We start from the raw sequence: 19289 nt of genomic DNA, 5'->3' as shown, positions 1-19289 counted from the left end.
GTTTATCTTTCATTAAGCATATTCCAATAGTATGCTTTTAGCTATCTAAAATCATTTGAAAAGGGTTGGTCATTTTTAGCTTTATTATTGTTAGGTATAGTGTGCATTTTAATAAATTTAGTCCGAAGTATATGTTTTTTGGTAGATATGTAAAATTTAAGAATGAAATAATTGATTAAGCGTCGATGTTAATTGTAAATCTCACGTGATATTAAAACAGAAAGAGAGTCTATAAAGAACAAGGGGTCAGTATAGAATCTCATTGTCCCTTTTTATTAAAAATTTAAAATATTTTTATTAAATTACTTCATTTGTCTCATATTAATAACAATACTTTTTATGTTCAATCATTCAATATTATTTCAAAAATTTCTATAATTGATCATCTTATATTGATTGTAACACTTCTATATTGTTTAGGCCTTGACATACTTCTTTGTCATTTCTCACTCTACAACTATACTCCACACTTTTGTTGTAACTGATGAAGCAATGATTATATAATTCTCACCTCACCTATCCACTTGAAACTATATAATACTCCCTCCGTCTTATTAAGTGATACAATATAATTACCCACACTAAAAGTTCTATTTGATTTTTTTTTCCATTTTGTTATTGGTAGTTGGTAGTTTCATAGCTTTAAATGTAGTTGATAGACCGTAAGCCTCAACTATCTGAAGCAAGAGTATGGGCTGATTTTAGAGCTAGCAAAATTTGACACTACATGACACAACACGAACCATATACGAAAAAAAAGGTTCAGTGTTGAAGATTTCCAACACATTTGGTCAAACAGGTCAGCAAGATACGTCACGTCTTACCAAATGGATTGGGTTAGTATTGAGGTTTTCAACACGAAATGATATGCTTGAACACTTTTAACACAATTGTTGAACAAATATATATATAGGATATTAATGTAGACATTTTTGGTTTAAAAATTACAAAAAGTAGCTTAACACGGCAATGAACTAAACACAAAATAAGTGGGTTTGTTGAGATTTTTTAACCCGTTTTTACTTCATATATGACACAAATACCGACATAAATACCGACACAATATATAAACGACTTTTTGCCGGCTCAAGTTGATAATCTATTATATATTGTTGGGTTTTCCATGAGGAAACATAAATAGTATCAGATTAGTGGAAGTGGAAACAACCATTTTAGAAAGTTTATCAATTAATCTGCGACAAACGAAAAATAGAAAGTGCAACAACTATCGATTAATATATGACAAAGGGAGCACATAAACTTATGTTCAATTTTATCTACTTTCTCAAATTTTATGTACATTGTATGTTCATATAAATAGGTTAGAGGGATTATAAACAAATATTTGAAACCAAAAAAAGTAGTTTTTCATTTTATTTTTTTTGTCATATTTCACATTATACTTTTCCTATCTTACTTTTTTCTGTAAATTTCATATTAAATATAACTAGTTAAGTATGATTAAGCTTCAGTCATTATACAAACAATTATTATTAACAATGATTGAAACTTTAGTCTAACTTTATGTATGACTATACTTATGGCTAATTAAAGATACAAAACCATAAAGATATACAGATGGTCCATTTGGAACAATACTAACCATCAATTCAACTCAAAAATATAATTATTATAAATATATGTTTGGAGAATAAGGATTATTATTATTATAATAATTTTTAATAGATTCTAAGTAATGCTAGATTTTTTTTTATCCAAAAGAGGCACAAGAGCCAAAATAGAAGAAAAAACATAAAGCAGTAAAACTAAGCTATACTACAGATTATTTAAGAAGGGACGAGGCGAGGGGATGCAACCTCTCTCACATCCCTCATCAACTATGTTACGTAACTTGGTGCTAAAGAATAGATTATAGTAGGGGTATTTGAGTGACTCCATAATTGGCTAGCCAATCCGCAGCTCGGTTTCCTTCTCGAGATAAACATGCTCAACGAGAACTTCCCAATCCTCCTGGTTTATCAATGCATTTGTTAAGCATATGAGTGTATTTGTTTCTTCCACTCTCTTGCTTGTGAAGGATTTGAACGCGCGCTAGGTTATCAAGTTGAACAAGAAGCTTCTTGATTTGCAACTCCTTGGCTAATTCAATCCATTTAACCAGGGCCAAAACCTCGACTTTAAAGGTTATGCAGTACCCAAAGTTGAGCGAGATGGCTTAAATTAATACTCCACAATGGTCATGCAATATGACCCCCCACCTGCTGGCCCAGGAGCCCCTTTGGCTGCTCCATCTGAATTAAGCACATACCAATCCAAATGGGGACTTCCAAGCTATACCCACTTCTTCTTTCCTCCTTGAAGACGAACAAACTTCAAAAAGATCAGTCCTTTCCAAGCTACGACGCGTTTCGTTATAATGGACATGGATAAAACCACCTATGTTAGTTAGGACCTCCTGATTTCTGCCAAAAGTAATGTAGTTGCGCCAACGCGAAATCCACCAAAATGTGATACAGAAGAGGGTAGCCAAGAACGGATAGCCCTCTTCATCCTTATGTTAGAGGTTCTTGCTTTGCCATTATTTAATTGAGAGATAATAGAACATATGAAAGTCTTCATGTCCTCCAAGCTTCCTCCACACCATTTTCGCAATAGGATAGTCCCTCAAAATGTAAAGTGTGGACTCCTCTTTAACTCCACAAACAAAACTCTTTCGTTCCTCTACCATCCTTCTCTTGTATCGGGCTGATTCCTAGAATTTGATCATGGCATGCTATCCATAGAAATGCTTTGATTCGTTGTTAGACTGGAGAAGACCACACCAAGTCCCAACATTCTTGATCCAAGGCCTCTGAAGTACTACGCATGATGCACGGGGAAGATTTGATGGTAAACATCCATTTGTCTCCAGATTTCCAGTACAAAAGATCACCTATTTCACTATCTTCTTTAAGCTCAAAAGATTGGATTTGATTAAGAATTTCTTAGGGAAAATATTCTGCAAACAGGTCCCGTTCCATCCTTGAGAACCATCCCATATTTCATTTACATTGGCTCCCAAAATTTCAATTGCAATTCGTTGGGTTGCGAAGTGAGAAAGAGGTTGTTTTGAGGCCCAACTATGATCCCAAAAAAGAGTTTTATTCCCATTACCTACAGCCATTTGCATACCTTCACGAAGGATTCTTGTGTTATCAGTTATTCCCCGCCACACATTAGACATCCCAAGGTTTGGGACGAACATGCCAATATCGCACCTCCCCTTGTGATACTTACATTAGTGGAAAAAACCTTATATGTCACTTACTATCAGAGGCGGTTTTTGTAAAATTGCATCCGAAAATCAACCAAAACTGGAAGGGAAATTTGGCCAAAAAAATCTTATGTGATCCTCAAAAAACTGCATCAGATTAAAAAACTGCTGCGGTTTTTTTAAAATTTGATGCGGTTTGGTGGACCGCATCAGATTTTCGTACTTTTTTAAAAGTTGGCTTCATTGCATGGCCCAATTTCCTTGCACAGCCCATTTCCATGCGTGTCCCATCTTCCTTGTGTGGTCCTCTCTCATAACTCGTCCCCCTTCTCTCTCATAACTCTCTCATAACCCGTCCCCCTTCTCTCTCTCTTAACCCTAATTCTTCTCCTTTTCCCCCTCTCACTCCACCAAACAGTGCCCGACGTCTCCTCTCACAAACCCTAAAATTCTTCTTCTCTTATCCTCTTCCTTCTCATCAACTTCCTCTCATCAAAAATTCGTCGTCAACAACGGCATTTTCATCATCAACAACGCTCGTCTCGTCTTCACCGTCGATCTCAATGCTCATCTTCCATCACAACGCTCGTCAACAATATGTCCACAAACACCGCCAATGAACCGTCTTTGATTTCATCATCCTCCGCCACTCGTTGATATCAACAACCACCGCCACGAACCATCGCTAGATCTAGGGTTGGGTTTATTTTTTTGTTTTTCATTTTCGTTCCACTTTCTTATTTTCGTTTCTGACTAGGTTAGTTTTAAGTTTTTAATTTCATTTCTGATTTTTTATTGTCATTGTTATATTGAGATTTTTTTTAGATCCGGGTTTCACTTTATTTTTATTTTTTAATTTCGATATTTTGTTCTATTTTTTTGGTTATATTGTTGTATAAGTTTTTGTAATTATTCTGAAATTTTGTTTGTATTTTTATTGCATTTTTTTTGTAATTATAATGTAATTTAGTTGTTAATTTTTGGTTTGGTGATTTTGTAAATTACTCTTTACTTTCCGTATGGTAATTTTCTGTTGGTGATTTAGTGATTTTCTGTTATTTTGGCTCCGTTTCGTTTATTTAGTGATTTTCTGTCATTTTCACTTCGTTTCGTTTCATTTCCCTCATTTGTTGTTAGGCGCGCGTATTTTTTTTATTTTCAAAAAACACAATCTGATGCGGTTATTCGTGGCCGCATCAGATTCTTACTATACTGATCCGGTTTTTAACCGCATCAGTTTTTTTTGGTTACCTGCTGTGGGTCCATCTGATGCGGACCAAAATCGCATCAGCAAGCCCGATTTTGATCGCATCATATGGACTTTTTTCCACTAGTATGTTAGAGTGAAGAACATGAGCCCACTAGGAGTTGTAGTTCAGTTAAAACCCTCCAAACCTAGTTAAAAAAGCGTCATTTGTTTGACAAGAAGCGGGGATGGCTAACCCACCTTGCTTGGTGGACTTCTAAAGCGTTTTCCACGATAACAAATGAGTTGTACGCTTTTCATCTGTACCTCCCCATATGAATCTTCTAACTTTTTTATCCATCTCCTCACAAACTGTTCTTGAAATCATTGTTGATTGCATTGAATAATCATCCATGGTTGAAAGTGTTATTTTAGCAAGGGTAATTCTCCCTGCCAAAGACAAATATTTTGCTTCCAACCCACCAATCGCAGATATGGTTGAAAGTCTCCCTTGTGACTCGACTCGTCAATGTTCGCATGCCAAGGTACATCATATGGTCGTCCTTAGCTTCAATTTGCGATGCATCATTGATTACTTGTTGGGTGTTCATCGAGACATTTCGTGAAAAATACACACGGGACTTTGAGAGACTAATTTTATGACCCGACGCGAGACAAAACTTGTGCAGAACAATCATGAACCACTTGTGCGAAGGTTGTGCTTGCTTCTACGAACAGTATTATGCCATACATCCGCGATAAAAAGGTTCGAGAGCCTAGGGCCATTAGACTTGTGTAGATAGGATGCCAATGCTGCTCAATGATGGCAGCTTCAATGGTCTGATACAAGCACTCCATACCATTACAAAAAGGTAAGGTGACAAAGGGTCACCGTGCCTTATCCCTCTTCTTGTTTCAAAACCTCTCAGTAGGTTTACCATTTCATAAGACTTGCAACGCGGCTGTTGTAATACAATCCATAATAAACATTAATGAGAAAAATGGGGAGATTCATATGTTTCAGTGTATCTCTAATGAAAGGCCAGAGGAGAAGATCATACTTTTTTTCAAAATTGACTTTAATCATCATATATCCCTTAGCCCCTTTCTTTCTTCTCATAATGTTAAGAACTTCTTGCATTATAACTGTAATGTCCATTATTTGGCGTCCTGGAACAAAGCTAGCTTGTGTATTAGATATCAAACTAACCCGGGAGAATTGGCTTAAGTCTATTCACTATCACCTTGGTGATAATTTTATAAGCAACGTTACATAGACCTATTGGTCTAAATTGAGATGCTAGCTCATATTGCTCAACCTTCGGTATTAATGCTATGAAGGTGTCGTTTAGGTTCTCCGGGATTCCTTTCCCCTCCATAACTTCAATGACCAACTCATACACTCTAGGTGCAACCACCTCCCAGTTCTTCTGATAAAAGAGGGCTTGTAGCCGTCAGGCTTGGGTGCTTTAAGCGCCTTCATGCTAGTGATGACCTATCGATGTTAACTTTTGTAAATGGTTTCGAAAGAGCAGGCCATTGACTAGAAAGTAGTTCATGGAACACATCTTGAGGCACTGCTAAAATATCTTCATTTCCCTCCTCCATAAAAAGCTATGTGAAATATGAAACAACATGGTTTTTTACAAGAGATTTGTCATGTAACCACTCACCATGTTGATCTTTAATTGCAGAGATTTTGTTTTACTAACGAAGAACTATGGTACTGAGGTGGAAAATGCTGCATTTTTATCTCCATTACGCAATCATATGATTCTTGATTTTTAGTACCAATGAATCTCCTCCTTTTCAAGTATATCATCCAATTTCAACCTTAGCTTTGCTTCCAATTCAATTAAGCATTTATCCTTTCGGCAAGAGAGGGCTCTTTGAATCCCCGCAATTCTGGCCAGGAGTTTTTTATTTTGTAAGAAGATCTTTCCATGGACTTCTTGGATCCAAGTATGCATCTATAAGGCAAGGTGAGAGAGAGCTGGAATCAAGTTGCTATCAAGAATCCATTTTTTTGCAACAAATTCTTGAAACTTTTTGTGCATGAGCCAAGTTGCTTGAAATCTAAAGGGCAGTTTATTTCTTGGAGAGGGGAAAAAACATTCGGAGAAATAAATAAGGGGCAATGGCCAGATTGTATTGCTGGGAGATGGTGGGCTTTAAAACTATCAAAAGCCAAACCCCAAGCCCCATTGCACAGGGCTCACTCTAACCGCCCACTTTGTCGAGTCTTAGACGTGAGACCTCGTAACCAAATGTGAGGAGCTCCAGTAAACTCTACTTCCAAGAGTTGAAGATCATCAATCCACTCATTAAATTGACTAGAGTGTCTAGTGGTTTCATGACAAGAACTACTACATTCCAAAGGGAACCTTGTTACATTAAAATCACCTGCAAGGAGCTAAGGTTCATTGTTATCCAAAGCAAAGGACTTCAATTCCCTCCATAAATCCTGATGGGGTAAAATACCAAGGGGTTGCTCCCACTCTAGTGATATTCATAGTTATGAACTGCTCATTCTTCACTATAGACTCTACTGAAACTAACTCATGCTTCCAGTAGATCCAAATACCACCCGAAAAACCAACTGCATCAGTTCTAGTATGACCTGAATAGCCTAGAATTTTGGTTATTCTCTTAGCTTGTTTACCACTCATATGGGTTTCAACTAGTGCTTGAACATAAGGTTTGTTACGCTTGATCAACTTTTTCATAGCTGCTATAAAAGCTCGACTACCTGCCCCTTGAGCATTCCATATAAGACATGACATTGGTAGAAGATTATGAGAGTTAGGAGGGTATCTTTCAACCGTATTAACTGGTAAAGAGCGGAGGATACTAGTATATACCCGGCCTCATATATTCATGAGACGATTGATCTCACTAGGAAGTGACATCATCGTCACTAGTTCCGGAGGCTCAAGTAGTGGTCCTATCCATGATTGAAAGATGACCTTTATTTTCTGCGTCAGGTGGTTCACCAATATCATGTATGGGTCTCCATTGGTTGACCCACAAACAACTTTTTTTCTGAAGGTATGTGAAGAAGGATCACATTCGTGGGGTGGAGAGACAAAGAGAATATTGTTTGACTGAGGAGACATGGTTGGGGGCTTGTCATGGTTTAGATTGACTAGTTATGGTTGTTTAAGGGCTTCGAATTGAATAAAGGAGTTTTCTTTTCCTTGTAGGTGTATTAAAAGGCGCAAGGTTAGCTTGCGAGGATATGTTAACAGTGATTACAGAAAGGGCTTGTAGCCTAATTGGATTAGGAGTAGGATTGTGGGAAGGAGTCTTTTTAGTCTTGCCACACTATGAGTGATTTTCCTAGGATTAGGTTGATATTTTCCCAAATTAAATGCATCCATAATTGGTAATTGGCTAAAAGTGTGTTGTGAGTTATCTCCTAGGCTAACAATTTTAAAAGGAAAAGACTCATTCAATGATTCTAAATCTTCCTCCATAGCATTAGTTTTGTCCTGATTAAACGCTCTCATAGCAGCAAATCTGGAGCCCTCCCCTAAACTTTCGGGATTTTGAGGAACCCTTTTTCGCGGGTTTGTTTCTTTCGAATTTTAAACTGGTGGTTGAGCTGTTGTTGGTTGAGGGGAAACTGAACCAGTCATCGGAGCTTTTCCCTCCACCAGAGTTGGTTTATCCACCTTTGGGGTCCTCTTCCTCACAGGTTTTCTCAACATCATACATTCCCCAAAATTCTCATTTTCCTCGGGTTTATTATGGATCACTACATGAGGAATGGGCTCATTATTTTCAACAAGAGTAATTTCATGATCTTCGATTGACTTATCAAACCTATTCTTAGCAAGATACTCTTTTGCATTATGTCCCCAACAACCACATGAAAAGAAAATCGTGTGCAACCCCACATATTCAATTTTTCATATTTTAACCTTGAACCATAATTTGGATGAAAAGGGCTTAGTGAGATCAATTTCCACACTAAGTCCTGTGAATTTCCCAGCTTCTGCTTGGGAGGTAGTTTTGTCAATGCGCAAAACTTTACCAATTTTAGAGCCCACCTTGTAGAGAAAATTATTATCAAAGTATTGTACAGGTAAGTTAGGGATCCAAACCCATGCAGTTAGAACTTTGATCGGAGCATCATCTGGGGTGAAGTTTTTGGAACCGGCCAATTTCCGGAGGATGAGATAGTTATCATCTATCATCCATGGTTCCTAAGTGAGGACATGATGATAGTCAGCATTATTTGTGAACCTAGCAATATAGTATTTGCAACCAATATCTGTTAGATTTAGGTCTCCCTTCAGGCTCCATTTCTTCTTTAATCTCCTCATGAGACCCATATAAACAATTTTGCCATTAAACATATTGATAATGGAGTTCCTCCAAGGTTTCCTCAAAATTCTTTTTCCTTCTTTAGTGAGTAGAATGGCTGGACACAGCGCATTATTCACGAATTCCTTCGGTGCACAGTCATCATCTGAAGGCGCTTCTTCGTCAAAACAATCCAGCTCTTCATTGCTACTTCTGGTTGTGAAATTGCGAGTGTTGAGCATATCTTTTAATGTGGCTACAGGGGTGAATTTCACCCAATAATGATGATTGGTGATGAGTGAGGTTGGTTAATATCCACCATGTTTTCATTCGAGTTTGGATCCATATCAAAGATCCAATTTGTGATTTTCCCTTATATTTCTTATTCGATCGAGCAAATTCATCTTTCTCTTCTATAGAAATTGAATTGACTTGGTTTCCTTGTTTCTTTTGGTTTTCAGGTTCCTCTTGGTTTTTCTCTCTAGTTATGATTTTTCGAGCCTAAAAATAATGCTTTTTTGAATTTGAATAGCTGCCCACCTATCGTAGGTGGGTGCTTAAAAATAATGCTTGAATGACTAATAAAATAAGACAAAAATTATGTTTAAAAAAGCATATAGAGAATAACAAATCGATGAAATTTGAAAGTTTTTGTTACTTTTATAATATGTTTCATTAATGTTAGATCGATTTCAAATCGGGATATATCTATTTGAATCTATTAAAACTAGTTGGTTCGAGTTGGGTTCTATTCATATTGGCTTTTGAGTAAACTTTGGGTATTCATTTTTGGGTCCAAATCAAATCTTTAGTCAAGTTTTTTGACAAGTTTATCTAGAACTATGGTGACTTAAAGCAAGATTTTTCCGGAAAGGAAAGGCTTAAATACTAAATTTATTTCTAATATGAACAATGCTCAGCAAACAATACCAAATTATCAATTTGATTGGGTATCAGAACCAGAAGAGACACTTGTACGTTTCGGTTTTAGTTTCAATATTTCACGAACTAATTTTGCTAATAATGGTTTAGAATCCCGTTTCTTTAAAATTGACTGGATACTTGATTATGCTCGTCCATATTAATTTGTGCCGGTATGATTTATCCTTGAAAAACCTTTTTTTATCCTTGAGAAATTTTCTTTTATTCTCTTTTATAGGAATTTATCCTTATAACTTTTTTCATCCATGTACTCAATTTTGCAATTTCTAATCGATTTTACTAGCTACTACGTCAAATAGCCATGCATAACCACCATCCTCCAGCCATCCCACCAAAATAGAATAATCCTAAGGGTGAGGATATTGGGAGTCTTGAGGGGAGTCTTATGGCAAGACTCAACAAGACTCAACTATATTTGAGTAAAGTCTTAGACTGAGTCTTGAGTTGGGTTTTGATATTCAAGACTCCTCTCAAGACTCTTGCCATGCAAAGGATATATTTTTTGACCAATAAAAAAATACCATGTGTCTTATTCTTTTTTTTTTGTGGAGTGGGTCTATATAGAGTTTGAGGAATAAAATATAAAATTGGAATGAGTCTAAAGTAAGTCTATAGAATTAAAAAATAGTGAAAAGCTGATGTGACATAGTCGGAAGTTTGGAGTTGAGTTTGAGGAATAAACTCACCTAAAAAATTTTCTTGTGGAAAAAGAACCAAGCTGATCCCAATTTAGATATTTGGTGCCTTTTTAGGAATAATGTGCATGAACCTCAATATAATACTGCAACAACTAACTTAAGGTTTAATGTCATGTATTTCTAAATTACCACTTTTGGAAGCTCTATATGTTGGTGCATGTAGCTCTTTATTTCCGTTATGCAAAAGCAGATACTGGATGTCCAGCTCCCCTGGGGTCATATGAGAAGTATGATCATGTACATTGAGGAATATACATGCGCAAATTCCCATAACAATCACACCATCAACCTTCCAAGCTATATCTACACTTTTGGAAATGTTAGGTATTAATGATGTTTGACAAGCTGATTGTCTGCAATATTCAATGAATTTGTGGAATTTTCATGTCTTGAGTTGTGTACATATTATTTCCTAATGTAAGTAACTCTGGGAGGTTTCAGGAAGGCTGAGTTATATTGAAGGTGTAGAATATGTAACCAGATCTTAAAATTTTACATTGAAAAACACCCCGAAACAAACTAATTTGACGTACATAATAGAGTTGTTCATTTGTTTGCGGGGATATACCAGGGTAATAGATTATTTTGTGGGGATATAGCTCACTAATTTTTTTTTTGGGATATACCAACCTAAATTTAAGTTTTGTTAAGAGGTATCAAAAACACTATTTATGGCGAGAAAGTCAAATTTTCGGTCTTTGAATTGTTTAATTATTCTTTTTATAGTGCGTGATATTTAATTGCCCCTATTGCATTCATTTTCCTCCAACTACTCATTGTCACTTTGTAGCTCACTAGCAAGTTCCTACCAAGTCAAAGGACGGAAACTTGACTTATTGTTGCAAATAGTGTTTTTGGTACCTTTTAACAAAACTAAAATTTAGGTTGTATATCCCCACAAAAAAAAATTAGTGAGGTATATCCCCACAAAATGTCCTATTATCTTGATATATGCCCGCAAAAAACTATGATTCCGTTAAGTTATTGATTGGTTCTAAATTGTAACATTTAGTTCACAACAATTACTCTTATTGTGAAAATTCGAAAGTAGTCGTCAACCACCAACGACTAGATTACCATATCAGCTCTGAAGTCTGAACCATTAATTTTGTATGTTAACTCTGAGTCATAATCTTGATAATGGATATGTGTTTGATCTGTCCAAGGGGAAGAATAACAATATATTCAACATCCTTTCACTTTTTTATTTATAACATTAGGTATTCACGGCTTTTAGCAAAAAGTTTCAATCTACAGATCTACTTTACGTTTTTAGAGTTTAACACATTGCAAATGTCATTTTGATAGAAAATTATGCATATATATGATTATTTAAATTTAGAAATAATTTGCTTTTTTTCCACATAAATTAGTTTATATTTCAAATTGATTTTATGTTTCTTAGGATATCTTCGGCGAAAATAGTTATTCCGGTAACGGTTAGCTGTTGTGGTATCTATTAGTTGTTTTACTAGCTGTTAGCCGTCAAATATTAACTATTAGAATTCGAAGGTGAATTGCTTTTACGGTAACTAGTTTTCAAAAAACTACTTCCTCTGTTTCAATTTGGTTGTGACACTTTTAAAATCACGGATTCTTAGGCATTTTTTGGAGAGGAGAGAGATAGAGAAAGAAAGTAAAAAGGGTCTCATGAGATAGAGAGAAGTTATTACCCAAAATGAAAGTGTCACAACTAAATTGAAACTTTCTAAAATAGAAAGTGTCACAACTAAATTGAAACGGAGAAAGTAATTAGTTTAGAAAACTTAACACACATAAACTATATTCAATTTTCAAAAGCTACATGTACCCCCAAAAGGTAATATTTATAACTTCTCCAAAACATTAGTTCAGACACCAAAAGTTACTTCAAACACTACTCTCCACCAATATTAGAGTTTTGACTTAGTCCAAATACTAAAAGTCACTTCAAAAATTATTGTCGAACACGCCCTTAGACAGTCAATAAAATATACAACGAAACAATGGCAAAGAATCTTACAAAGCAAAGGTTCAAACCCTTATTACTTCAGAAAATTCTCGGCCATATGAGCTTTAACTCGATGTCACCATAAAATGTGAATCTAATACCAAAGTTTTCTAGCTCTACTTTTGACCTCTCCATGAATTATATGCACCCCAAAACTACAAGTATTAGATAATAGATAAGCCTATGGCATCATCCTTATGTTTCGGTGCTAGAAAAAATTATGATGTTAAAGGTTTCTACTTTGCCTCTTACTGTGAAGGCGACATGCAATCCCATCATATTAAGACTTTAAGACTATACTTAGCAACAAATATGTAACTTTTTTACAGTTAAATGTAACTTTCATTTCTAGAAGAAAGATTATCCAAAATCACCTACTCGATTGACAAGCATAGCTTTTATAGCTGCTTTATCTGCCTGAAGTCGTGTAAAGCAGAAAGATAACTACAGAATGAGAATTACAAAGGTTTCTACTTTCTACTCTTGACTTCGATTTCTGTTGGCTAAAGCTTTGCAAGATTCCACTGTAGGAACACTTTTTGACATTGAGACATGCTGTAACCTTTATCAAACAAACTTTCCCATAAAACTATGGCTTTTTGACATAAAAGTATCACCAGTCGTTGAAAAACCACCTAATGTATCTCTGAAACTTTGTCACAACGTTCCTAGAGAGTACAAAGACTACAAACATCTAGCACCAGGATTGTTAAACATCGCACCAAAATTACTTAAAATTGCCTCTGGTCCAGTTTTAATAGACTATTTTACCCTTCTTTTTTCCACCACCCCCAGCACCCCCTGCCACCACCTGCACCACCAACCACTACCCATCACCTCACTTGCACCACCATCCACCACCCATCACCTCTACCTCCCACCGCCAATTGCCACCTCCTCCACCACCCACCTCGTGAATTTTTTTAAAAATTTGGCGATGGAAGGGGAATGTCGAGACGTTCCCCTTCCATAGCCCAATTAAAAAAATCGGTTTCCTTAATTCCTTCGATTTCCTCTGCAATTGATGTGATTTCCTTCCTTCGATTTCCTCTGCAAGAATGATCAACAAAAGCGATGTCGTTCAAGGGGTTGAAGAATCAATCGATTATCATTACCACCACCATAATCAACAGCGTTGGAGTGAGGTGGGGCAGGTGGTTGTGGCAATGGGGGTGGTGGTGGCAGGATGTAGATGGTGGTGGAGTGAGATGGCAGGAGATAGATGGTGGTGGAGTGAGGTGGCTAGAGATGGATGGTGGTGGGGTGGTAGTTTAGGGAAAAGAAAAGAAAGGTTATAAATGTAATTTCAATTCTTTGGGACGATTTTAAGTAATTTTTGGACGACTATGAGTAATTTTTGGACGATGTTTAGAAGTTGAGTTTTTAGAACGTTAAACAACACGACTTTGACAAACTGAGCCAACTCTGCATATCATCAATACTTGACTTTGTACAGCGAGTTGTCAGCGGAATGATAACCCCGAGTACAATAGAGCCACTTACCACTTCAGGTGTGATATAATTCCACCAAATCGTCTAGAAATATTAGATGAGTGAATTCCAACTTTTCACATCAAGGATGAAAGTTGAAATCAGGGTCTTTTACTCTTTTCCAATATAGTCTTCAAACTTATAGTCAAAAACTCCATTGCAAGAGCAATAAAAAAAGGAGACATAGGGTCTCCATGCCTGTTTCTCAGTTGACATGGCAAAGCATGAACTCCAATAACAATTACAGGTCGTATGGTATGATTAATAAAAACGGAATGAAAAAAATTTGAATAATGAGGGAAAATGGAAATAATAATTGTTATTTGTTACCTTTAATAGTTGTTTGGTATCCTAGTGGAATGGAAACAATTGAGAGATTTATGATTGAGGAAGGAAACATGATTTGTTTCCACTTCCTTCCGGAAACAGTATTTGTTACTGAACACTTATACCAAGCAATTAGAGATGGAAACGCTTATTTAAACCCGTTTCCTTCGTCAAATTTTTATATATCAAACACCCTCTAAGTAACACACTGCACACAAGCCATAACCCAATTGATGAACTTGTTAGAAAAACCTAATCATCTCAAAGGCCTTTTCAAAGTCTATCTTCAACATACAACTATGGGAGATGGTCTTCCTAGTATATCAGGTTAATAATATCAACCCTCTTTCTACCACCTGTAACATTGGTACATTATAACGTGGACATTGTAAAGCAAGGCAACTTTTTGACCAAGCATAATATGAGGTATACTTGGACTTTGGAGATATCGATAACAATCTATGTACATTCCTAAAGTATCATGAACTCATTGTGGATGGGACAAGAAAACAATTTACAAAAAAGAAAAGTATCTCACTTCAGTTTGGACTTGGTACTCCCTGAAGGGAATCCACTCTCCCCAAGAAGTTTTGATAGAAAGCCTTCAGTGCCAATATTACTTTTCTGATCAGTGAAGTTGCTCAAGCTGCTAATAAGGGACCACTGAGTCAAGAAATCAGGTTCATAACCTTGTTGTTGCATTCTGTCCATTAATTCTGATGCCTTAAACAAGTTGTTCTCCATCCGATATCTATCAATCACTGAGGTGTACATCCCCTTAGTAGGATTTTCACCAACTTCGATCATCAAAATTAGAATACTTTCTGCTTCCTTAGTTTGCCCAGTTTTGCTTAACTTCTGAATGATCATGTCCCATGTTCTTATGTTTGGTTTAAGATCCCTATGTAGCATCTCATTGAAAAAATCCATAGCACATTCCAAGTGATTGTACCCACAAAAACTTTGGACAATACAATCATAGGAGGATCTGTCAGGTATACTTTTCTTCTTCAACATTTGTTCCAGGAGACTTACTGCTGTTTCCACTCTTCCATATCTGCAGAAGTTGCGTATTAAATTGTTGTAGTAGATGGTTTCGGGTGTTAAAACTTTCTTCATGATTCGAGCAAGATACCTTTCTGCAAAATGTACTCTACCATCAAAGAAAAGCCCCTCCAGGATTGCATAATGTACAGTAGGACAAACATTCCAGCCTCTTGACTCTATCTGATTACTTAATTGTAAGGCATCCTGAACCTGCCCATTTCTACACAAGTAGCCTATTGCTGCTCTGAGGCTGCGATTGCTCGGTTTAAGGCCCTTCAAAATCATCTCATTGAAAAATTTTATCGACTTTGTCATGTCTTTGCAAACTGAAAACCCATGGACCAGAAAATTGTAACCAACTTCATCAAGTTGCAACCCACTTTCTTCAAGTTCACCCAAAAATGCGTCAACAAGGAGACGCTTCCCTGTTTTGAAGAGTTGGGAAATATATATATTATGGATGATGGAATATGGAGACTTATTTTCGACAAGCATGAGACTCTTTAGACTCCAGGCAGAATGAAACATTCCCTTTTTGCATAACAGGTATAAGAAATCACGATAGCTGGACAGTGAGAGACCCATTTTCCTCTTCACCATGAAACAAAGTAGCTCATTAGCTGTCTTCAAATCACTACTTTGGCAGTGAGCCTGAAGCAGTGCATTGATAACTTCATCATCCGGATGAATGTTTTTCAATAAGATTTCTAGAAATAAACCTTCTGCCTCTACAACAATATTAGCCCTGCAGCAACCAATAATAAGGGCATTGTGAAGAGAAAAGAAGGCGGAAGGATGGTTTTTTAAAACTGCATCTTTTAAAGCAACTGCTTCTTTGAGTCTGTTAACCTTGCAAAGCTTAGGTATTAACAGTAAAAGAGCATCCTGCGACAAGGACAAGGTTTGAGCTCGAATTTTGTCAAATGTCCTTAAGGCTTCTGAAAATCTTTTCTCTTGACAGTAGCCTTTGATAATATGGCTATAGACAGAGTGATGCAAATCAATGTTCTTCTGTTTTAGTGTAGTGACCAAGATATCCCCCATGTCGGTGAAACCAGCAGAAGAAATTTTTTCAAGAAACACATCACAAATTTGGATGCCTAAGTAAGGGTTTGATGCCAGCATGACGTCAAACAGTTCAAGTAGTTCTTCAAGCATTTTTCTCTGACATAAACTATCCAACACAATAATAAAATCACCCCATTCAGGTGACCAGTGATCTTTCCGTGCAAGACCCCAACAATAAAGAATGTCACTCGTGCTACCAAGCTTGCATACTGCCACAAGGGTGGAAGTATATGTTGCATGGAAAATTGGTAGATGTCTTTTGTGCATTTCATGAAGGAGTGACCTGCTCTGATCCACAAACCCATTTTTACTTAAAACCTCAGCAGTGAAATTGAGTGTTTTATGATCTAGCTTGACGAAAAGTTGAAATACTTTATCTAGGAGAGCTGGGATCTCTTTGATATGGCATTTTGATTCACATAACAATCTTACCAATGCAGAAAGAACAGGAAGTGACAAATCTTGTCCCCATTGAAGCATCTCATCCACCATCAACAACGCCTCTTGACCATTTTTAAGATTGCATTGCCTAATCACCAGCAAATTAAAGTCTGGAATCAAGGATTCTTCAAGAACACCCATTACATTCTTCTCAAACTCATCCACATCAGTGTCTAGATAAAGACCATTTCCCAAAGTATCAACATATTCTGTCCTGAAATTTTTTATATCATTATCCCTCTTGACCTTTACAGTTAACGGGTTGAGCCCCAAAACAGAGAATGCTTTGGATATTGGATTCTCTGAAGGAGAAAGAAGTATCAAACCATAATTGGCCATCTCACTCATCATAAGTTTAACCTCATCAAATTGCCTGGCTTTAGAATACCCAGCTAAAAAAGCTCTATAGGTTGCCAGATTGGGTTTTATCCCATTATCAATCATTTCATTGAGAATTTCTCGTGCAAGCTCGTGCATACCTGCCTTCAACAAACCACTTATCAATGCATTATAGGAGTGCCTATCAGGTTTCAGGCCTCTAAACAAAATCTCTGATAGATAAGCAAAGGCATCTTTTATTTTTCCATCAAGGCAGCTCCAACTTATAAAGATTCCGAAGGTTATCTCATTGGGGATAAAACCTAAATTCTCCAACTCCCACATGAATGAATTTGCTCTGCGTATATTGAAATTAGAGCACAAAGAATAAATTATCTTATTACCAACCAAGGTATCTGGTGCACATTTCATCTCAATGAAAAAACTCAGAAGATCTTCGAAATCCTTCTTCTCGTAATACACATCCGCAACCTCACTCAAAATCATTAGACTTGGCTTCCATCCAGAAGCCACAATTTTCTTCAGGAGCTTCCTTGCTTCCCTAATCTTTCCGTCACGACACAAAAAACCTATTAGACTCTCCAAATTCTTCACCTCTTCAAAACCCACCTCAACCCCATCCTCATAAATACGAATCGCTTGATCAACTTTACCTTCCTCAATCAAAATCCCAAGTAGAGATCGATAACAGAATAAAGATGGAGCTAAACATAGGCCCTTCATTGTGTCATACATCAAAAGTGCCCTTTCAGACAACCCAAGATTAACATAACCCTCAATTAGTCCACTGAAAATTTCATCATTACCCACAAAAATTCCTTGATTCTTAACGGGGGATAACAAATATTCAACCTCCCTGAACATCCTAACATTAATAAGCATGGATGCCATAACCTCACAAGAACGAGGCAAATGCTTAAATCCCACATTTCCACCATCAACCCTCCTAAAAATTTCCCACAAAGATTTAACAACTTCAACATTACTCCCCAAATTTTCCCTACTCAACTGAAAACTCAGTAAAATTTCAAGCATATACTCAGGTTTCCAACAAGAAACCCGCAAAAATTTGCGGCAAATTCCAGGAGAAACATAAGAAATGTTCAAAAGCAATTGATTAAGAGACAAATTAGCAATATTAAAGTTATCAGATTGACTATTCAACAGATGGGTATATTTGGAAAGAACCAATTTTCCCACAAGAGGGACAAGAACACGAGGAGATTTCAACTGGGTGTTGCTTAATTTGTCAGATGAATTTGAAGATGATGAAGAACTAGTGAAAAAAGCAGATAGTATAAATTGATGAAATTTCAGGTGAAAAAGAGAGAGTGAGGAGAAATAGACCTGGTTAATAATGGAAGTGCGAAGATGAGTCGACAAGATGCGGTGAAGCATTCTAGTGCTGCGCGCAGAAGCATGTCTTTGTCATGTGCGGGAGGCTAAAACGTCTTGCATGATACAAGTATACAAATACAACATACAAGAATGTGATAGTTTTGTGTAAAAAAAAAAAAGTGATAGTTCTGCTCTTTTCTTTTCTTTTCTTTTTTTTTTACTAGAACCTCCAAAACGGAACTAATTCATTAGATCATCCAAATCAAAACATACAATATAATCAGGAAATCTATCCTCTCAACATCTCATCACAAACTCCAAAAGTTGAAAGTGGGCTAAATCATGGGCAACTTTGTTTCTTGATCTCATAACAAAATATCAAACTACAAAATCAAAAGAAGAAATCAAAGCTACAATATCCTCTAAAACTAAATGAAAATCACTTGAACGGTTGAACCGCTCACTTCTAGTTATAGAGCTTGGACCACTTGCAAACAATCACTTTACACAACCACCTTTTAGAAGCCTTGTTCCTTCGCCACTTTAATCCCCTCAAGCACTGCTTTGGCTTCAACAACTCAAGCATCCCATCGAGCGATAGTTTGAAAAAACAACATTACACTCGACCACTCCTTTATCATCATGCAACACCATCCCCAATAGTACTCCACTCCCCAAGTTCACCCCATCCACGTTAACCTTCTTCCAGCACAACGCGGGCGCTGACCACACCTCAGGGTGTGTAGCACCAGCCAGCCCCTCGCCTCCCCTCCCTTCCCCTCTTCGGCCATGGCATCATGATAATTGTTACATTATTTCTTCAAATACGCCACAATCTCCTCCGAACTCTGGAACTTATTCTCAATCGTTGCTTTACACCTTGACCCCGTATAGCCCAAC

At 36.8% G+C, this 19289-nt stretch overlaps 1 protein-coding gene across 1 annotated transcript; it reads right to left on the bottom strand.

Moving 5' to 3' along the window:
* Positions 1-14690: 14690 nt before the first annotated feature.
* LOC104906227 (pentatricopeptide repeat-containing protein At5g15280, mitochondrial) lies at positions 14691-18449 on the bottom strand. The gene has a single exon (XM_010694960.3). The coding sequence runs from the start codon at positions 18447-18449 to the stop codon at positions 14691-14693; it is 3759 nt and encodes a 1252-aa protein (XP_010693262.2).
* Positions 18450-19289: the final 840 nt, after the last annotated feature.

The sequence above is a fragment of the Beta vulgaris genome, chromosome 2 (genome assembly GCF_026745355.1).
Source record: "Beta vulgaris subsp. vulgaris cultivar EL10 chromosome 2, EL10.2, whole genome shotgun sequence".
Classification (NCBI taxonomy): domain Eukaryota; kingdom Viridiplantae; phylum Streptophyta; class Magnoliopsida; order Caryophyllales; family Amaranthaceae; genus Beta; species Beta vulgaris.
This window is presented reverse-complemented; position numbering and strand designations above follow the sequence as displayed.